This window comes from Hyaena hyaena, unplaced genomic scaffold (genome assembly GCF_003009895.1).
Source record: "Hyaena hyaena isolate Hyena2069 unplaced genomic scaffold, ASM300989v1 scaffold_308, whole genome shotgun sequence".
Classification (NCBI taxonomy): domain Eukaryota; kingdom Metazoa; phylum Chordata; class Mammalia; order Carnivora; family Hyaenidae; genus Hyaena; species Hyaena hyaena.
In genome coordinates, this window is record NW_024080942.1 from 216,641 (window position 1) to 223,217 (window position 6,577).

The 6,577-nt window shown below is 67.3% G+C and overlaps 1 protein-coding gene across 1 annotated transcript in view; it reads right to left on the reverse strand.

The window, feature by feature from the left end:
* The window catches only part of PRDM16 (PR/SET domain 16), a 201,852-nt gene that overhangs the window by 14,198 nt on the left and 181,077 nt on the right, over positions 1-6,577 (reverse strand). The window contains exons 11-13 of the mRNA XM_039248308.1: positions 4,224-4,308; positions 1,545-1,714; positions 875-952 (exon numbers count right to left, since the gene is read on the reverse strand). Of these exons, the coding sequence (XP_039104239.1) occupies positions 875-952; positions 1,545-1,714; positions 4,224-4,308 (333 nt within the window). The remainder of the gene's footprint in view (positions 1-874; positions 953-1,544; positions 1,715-4,223; positions 4,309-6,577) is intronic.

Here is a 6,577-nt window from a genome sequence, read left to right on the forward strand (position 1 = left end):
TGTGCTGACAGCTCAGAGCCTGGAGGCTGCATTGGAATCTGTGTCCCTCTCTCTGCCCCTCCCCTGCTCACGCCCTGTCTCTCTCTTTGTCTCTCAAAAATAAACATTTAAAATAATTAAAAGAAATAAAATGCCAACTCTCAGCACCCGCCCGTTCGAAAGCCAGGTGCCCCCCTCATCCCTTCCGCCGCCCGACAAAGGGCACAGAGACGGAAGGACGGGAGCTGCTTCTCTGCGGTCAGAATGGCTAGAGCGGCCGGGGCTCCGGCTCTGGGCAAGTCATGGGGTCTAAGCCTCTGGCTCTGCATCTTGGAGACGGGGGTGACAACCCCTTGTGAACACATGTGACGGCTCCCACACCCACTTGCTGCGTGTCTGAGCATAGAAGCCCGGCATCGAGGAGACGGGGCAGCAGGGACACATGGCTGCCATCCAGGGCTGGCCGCCCGGCAAGTCCCTCAGGACGCCCAGAGCCCAGGCTGGGTCTCGGGTTCGCCTGGAGCACCTTGTCCACGCCCACCCTGCCTTAGACGCCGGCCCTGCCCCCCCACCCATCATAAGAGCTGAGCCGGGAGGGGGTGGGGTGGGGGTCACTCCAATGGCCCCCCCGGGGCCCGGCTTTGGCGGCACCTGAACTCCCCGCCCCGGTAGTCAGCAGTGGTCGGGGGGCCGCTTCCAGGCACGTGCCTCTGGGTGGGCAAGAACCTTCAGGAAGCCCACCGGGCACACAGGACACTGGACGGCCGTGGGGTCCAGGGAGCGACCCGGCCGAGCACGCTGGCCCCACCCTCACCCTTCCTGTGAGTGGGAGTGGGGGGCGGTCTCACCGGAAGCCCACCTCCCGCCGCCGCGGCCGAACGAGGCGGGCTCCTACCTGTACGGCTGCTCCCCGGTGTGCGTCCTCAGGTGTCTCGTGAGGTTTGCTGATCGGGGGAAGATCTTGCCGCAGTACCTGCGTGGAGGGGCAGGGGGGCCATTAGTCAGTCACACGGGTCCTCTTGCTAGGCGTCTAGGGCCTGAGGCCCCGAGGCTGGTGGGGGGGGGGCGGGAGGCCCGGCTGTGGCACCCGGATCGCAGTCGGTCCTTCAGCCCCAGAGCCCAGCTGAACTTGACAGAGAGGCCTGCATGTGCCGCTGGGCAGGTGGGCCTGACCCTCTCTGGCTGCCGGCACCCTGCCCCTTCCCCAGGCCGTATCTCAGCCGTGGAGCCCGGGGTGCCCGAGCGGGCGTGGCCAGGCTCCTGCAGCTGGGGACGGACACAGTGCGTGGGGGCTTCCGCTGGCTCCGAGAGCCGCGCTGAAATGCTGACCAGCCCACCTTGGCTGCGGGCCCTTGGGGTGCTGACCGCCGGGCGAAGGCTGCGTTTTCTTACGTTCACGGTGGGGCAGGGGGGCGTCCCCCTACACCTCCAGATCTGTGGGGAGCGACCCCCACGGGACAGCAAACCATTTACTGCCTCTGCGCCGCACTCTGGCTTCGACCGAGTCTCCCCAGGCAGTGCCGGCTCACGGCCGCCCACCAGCCCCCGGGCGCGCCCAGCCTCACCTGCACGTGTACCGCTCCTTGCCCTTCCTGAGGATGGGGTCCGAGAGCGTGGGCGCTGGGGACCGGAAGTTGAAGGGGTGGTGGGGGAGGGGCTGCAGGGAGCCGCCTGCTTCCGCCTTCATGGCCGCGAAGCTCTCCAGCTTGTCTGTCATGGTCTCGATGGCTGACATCTGTTGGCAGGAGAGCGGGAGACACGGGGGACCCCCTGAGACGCCACCTCTCCCCTCCCGGTGACCGTCCACAGCTGGGCCAGGACCAGAGGCCCGCGGGGGCCCCGGGCCGTGGGAGCCCGTCTGCCCAGCAGGGGCACACGGCGGGGCAGGCTCCTGCCTGGCGAGGACACCCCCCCTTACCCGGGACCCCCAGCACCACCCTGCTGGCCTGACCCTGGCCAGCACGCCTGGGGGGCTAGCTTGGTGTAGACAGAGCGTCTGACTTCCCTCTCCCCCCCTCCCTTCTCCTCCCCTCCCTTCTACTCTTTCCTCTCCTCTCCACTCCACTCCTTTTCCCTTTTTCCTTTACGTTTTTATTTGATTTGTGAAAAATCAAGAAATCTACCTGCATCTCGGGTTGACAGGGACCCGCGGCCTGGGCAGCACCGCCTAGTGGCAGGAGGCCATGATTGCAGGCAAAATTCTAAAAGGGCTCTAACTGCCCAAGGCTAGACGCACTGTTTTAAAGGATGATGCCCGTGTGACCCGGCACTGACACGGTGGCCTGGACAGGACAGGCCACCTCTCCAGGCCTTGGAGGTGCCAAGGGCTTGTGATGGGAGGGGAAGGGAGACAGAGACGTGGCACTGGCCATCTGCATCTGGCGAGCAGCGTTCTGATCGGGGCCCCAGACTGTGCCTGTCCCTGGGGGCTGGGGGTCTGCCCTGTCCCCTCAGCCGCTGCCCAGCTTCTCGCTGGCCCCTCCACCTCCTGGACGACGGGATCCCGGGCGCACGGACTGTGCCCACCTGGCTTTGAGCCTCAGTTTTAGCTGCAGCCTTGAAAGGCTCCAGAACTCTCCACACACAGACTCCCTGGGAATTCCAGAGGCGGTGGGGGCCACGGCCAGGCACCCCAGGGGCTGCACACACGTGTGTCAGGGCTCAGAAACCCAAGGCCCTGGCAAAGTCCTGCACCTGACCACCGCAGGCTGACGTCTTCATTCAACAGCGACCCTGTCCTTTGCAGAGGCCATCAGTTATCCTGCCCGGGTGACCGCCGGACCTCAGACCATTTACTTAGGGGACTCTCTAGTCTTCCTCACCTCGCCTCCCCCCCGCCCCCGGCGCTCTGGCCCAGAGGCAGGCAGCAAGCGGGGGTGGGGGGCCGGGCTCAGGGGGGAGTGGGCAGGAGGGACAATGGGCAGCCGGCCCCCTGCCAGGCCCCTCTTCCTCAGGCCCGGGCGGGGCTTGCCGAGGCCGCCCGCAGGTCCGGCCTGCCTGGCCTGCTCCCCCGATCAGATATCCCGGCCGGCGGGGCTCCCGCACAAACACAAACACAGGATGCGCCTGCTTGGCCTGCCGGCATTTTCCAGGCCGACCCGAAGAAAATCAGGGGAAGTTATTAAGCAAACCCCACGGCCCCAGCGAAACAATGGGAGGTGCTAAGTTTAGCTGTGAACCCAGGCAGGGGGCAGCTTTCACCAGCTGGGGGTGTTTGTACAAGGTGGGAAACGCCGCGGAAGAGAACAATGCCGGGCCGGAGTCTGGTTCAGGCTGTCCCACAGTCCAGCTACCGCCGGGGGCGGCCCGTGGCTCTGGGGGGGCTGGGCCCCCAGGGGTGAGGACAGGGGGCACGCTGCCCCCTCTGCCGCTCATCCCCCGCACCTCTGCGCCCAGCCCCTGGGAGGACACAGCCGGAGGGGAGGGGTGGACAGAAGCACCTGCGGCCGCTGCCTGGCTTGGGGGTTCGCTTTCCCAACCCCTGACCCTGGACTTGGCAGACAGCCTGCCACCGTCGCAGCCCTGGGGAGCCCCCCAGCCCCGCCCGGCACGTCCTGGGACCCTCCGTCCTTCGCGCCGCCCGCTGTGCCACTCTGTGCCCGCTACACTCAGAGCCCTGCTCCCTGGTCTTCTCTCTTAAGCGCCCTGGGTCTGTCACCTCACGTTCCAAAATCTTGGACTCACTGCATCTAAGCTGCTGCCCATGACCTTGCTGAGGCTCACTGCCCCGCCTGGAGCCTGAACTGCAGGTGGGCGCGCCCCCCATGCCCTGGGGTCTTTGGCTGCCTCCGGGGGACCCGCGGGGCTGCCCTGCAGAGCACCACCCTCCTTCCTCGTCACCCTCCTGGACCTAGTCATCCCCCGCTGGCTTGCGGTGACCTGTGGGGGCTGCAGGCAGAGAAGCCCCCCCCGCGCCTGACGGGCAGGGGAGCTGAGGCACACCTCGGGTGTGGGAGCCTGCCCCCAGCAGAACCCTCCCGGTCTGGGCAGCCCGGCTGCTGGGCCACAGGATAGGGGGTCCTGGGGCCCACTCGCCCGCCCGGCCCCAGAACTGGGGGGGGCCCGAAGCCTGCTCGCCTGCCCGCCCGGCCCCAGGACTGGGGGGGGGGCGAAGCCTGCTCGCCTGCCCGCCCGGCCCCAGGACTGGGGGGGGGGCGAAGCCTGCTCGCCTGCCCGCCCGGCCCCAGGACTGGGGGGGGGGCGAATCCTGCCCGCCTGCCCGCCCGGCCCCGCCTGGGTGTTACCTGGGGGTGCAAAAGCAGAGGGGACGGCCGCAGGTACTTCTCCTTCAGGACTCCCACGGGGTCTGTCACCTTCCGCTTCTCTACCCTGCTGGACGGCAACACAGAGGGTTACGTACCCCACTGAGCCACCCGGTGCTGCGCAGGGAGGGTGCCCACCGTGTCCCGACAGCCAGGGTCAGGCCCCCGATTACTGTGTGTGCCTGACCGGGGGGGGGTCATGACGGAGCCCACCCGCCCCAGCGCTTGCTGCCCTCCCTCCTCACGCTCCCAATCACCGCACCGGGCTCTGCACCCCTGCAGGCCTCCAGCCTCCGCCAACCACCCAGCGGCCATCCCGGGGGGTGCCCAGGGCCTCCCATAGCTGCCACCTGGGGTCTACTGAAAAACTCACAATGGCTGCCGCAGAGGACAATTCTAGAATATTCTCCAGATGCTGGTGACAACCCATCATAGGACAAGCAGAGGAGGGGGCCGGGGCAGCTCTGTGACCCCAGTCTCATTCTCCTCAGGGGTGGGGGGGACTCACAAAGTGCCCTCTGGGGAGACCTGCCACCTCCCTGCGCACAGAGACGGCTCCTCCGAGCGAACCCCACACCAGCCACTGCTGTTTTGTCCGCGCAAGGGCCTTGCTCTGATGCACAGCCCGGAGCCGGCAGACGACAGGACACGCAGGTAGCACAGGGGAGGGGGCCGGGCCGCAGGGGGACGGCGTGGCCACCCTGGGAGTGTCCCTGCAGGGCCTGGGGCCGCCGGGAACCCCGTGGGCCGCCAGCTTGGCCTGGGAGGGGGTGTGACTGTCCCCTCCTGCACACGCAGCGTGGTCGTGCGGGAAGGTGGCCTGGAGGGTGTCTGGCTCTGTGCCGCCAAGGCCCTCGTCAGAGTCAGTCGGACTCGGCCATTCAGTGAGATGCTGTGGGGCTGGTGGCGTGAGCCTGCGGCAAGGGGACCCCGGGGGGAGGCCGTGCGGTCTGTCAGGTTGGTCCTGAGCAGCCAAGGCCAGCCGACCCCGGCAACCACAGGGGACACCTGTGCGTGCCATGCGCCCAGCCGATGCCGCAGGCCTGGGCACGGCCGGCCTGGGGGATGGACTGGGGGTTACCTGTTCAGGGTGAACAGGCCCCGGGGGCTGGCCTGTGGGACGGTGCAGAGTTTTGCTGGAGTCACCCTGGAGTGGAGGGGGCCTGGCCTCTGGCCCCGGGGCCCAGCCTGTTAGCCGCCCCCACCCTTGCTTGGGGAGGGACCTTCAGGACCACACGTTTGTCTCCATGGGTTTGGTGGTGGCAGGGAGGGATGGGGGGCCAGCGTGCCCTCGGGCATTTTGCTGGTGTCTGTGTGCAAAGTTGGGGCCCGGGCAGCCCCCCCTCAGCCAATGGACCCCCAGATCTGACAGCCAGAGCCAGGGACACGCGAGATCTCAGAGGAGCCCCGATCAGACTTCCCCTTCTGGCCTCACCCAGCTTCTGGAAAATGGCCGATGGCCCAAACCAGGTGGGGGCAGAGGGGCAGAGTAGGGGCCTGGAGGGAGGGCGGGGAGCCCAGGGGGGAAGACGGGAACCGAGAGCCCGCTGATTCCCGCTCTGTGGCCTGACTGGAGTCCCGTCTCAGCCTCCAGTCTCCCTGCCGTCCTCTGCACGGGGCCGCACACCCTGCGGGGCGCTCGGGCCACGCCTGCGGTCTGGGGGCTCTTACTTAGCTGTCAGGCTCTCCCTAGGCCTTTCGACGGCCATGTTCACCCAGGGAAGCTAAGGAGCCACGTTCGGTGGGTGGAGAGCCGCCCTCCTCTGCAAACCTCTGGTCAACTTTCTCAAATCATCAATGGATGGCGTGTTCTGCCGAACCCCTTAAAGGGGCACTTTTCACGTTTCCCGTGTTCACGACGTCAGGCCCTGGCTGCAGACACAGGCGGCTGGCGCCCCGGGTGCAGAGTGCAGAGGGCAGGACCCAGGGCTGGCTCGGCCTCCCTCGGCCAGCAGGGCTCTTGCTGTCATTCTCTCCCATATGCACCTTCGGCAGGTTTGGGCTCCTCACCTGCACAGCCATCTCCAGGCTGCACTGGCCCCTCGGGGACACAGGCACCTGCGCCCTCAAGGTGCCCACATGCTCCCGTGCTCCCCGAACACGGCCCTCGCCCAAGGCTCAGCCTGCCCAGCACCCGCAGGACAGCGTGTGGCGGGGCAGGACCCCCTCTCCCTAATAAACCCACCTGATCAAAGCGTGCCCAGAAGTCGGGGAGGGGGTTACATTGGCCCCTCACCGGGAGGGCTATCAGAGAGGTGGATGCTGAGTTTTTGCAAACCCTCCAAAGCTTCCTGCTCCCCCTCCCCTCCTCCCCCTCCCCTCCTCCCCCTCCTCCC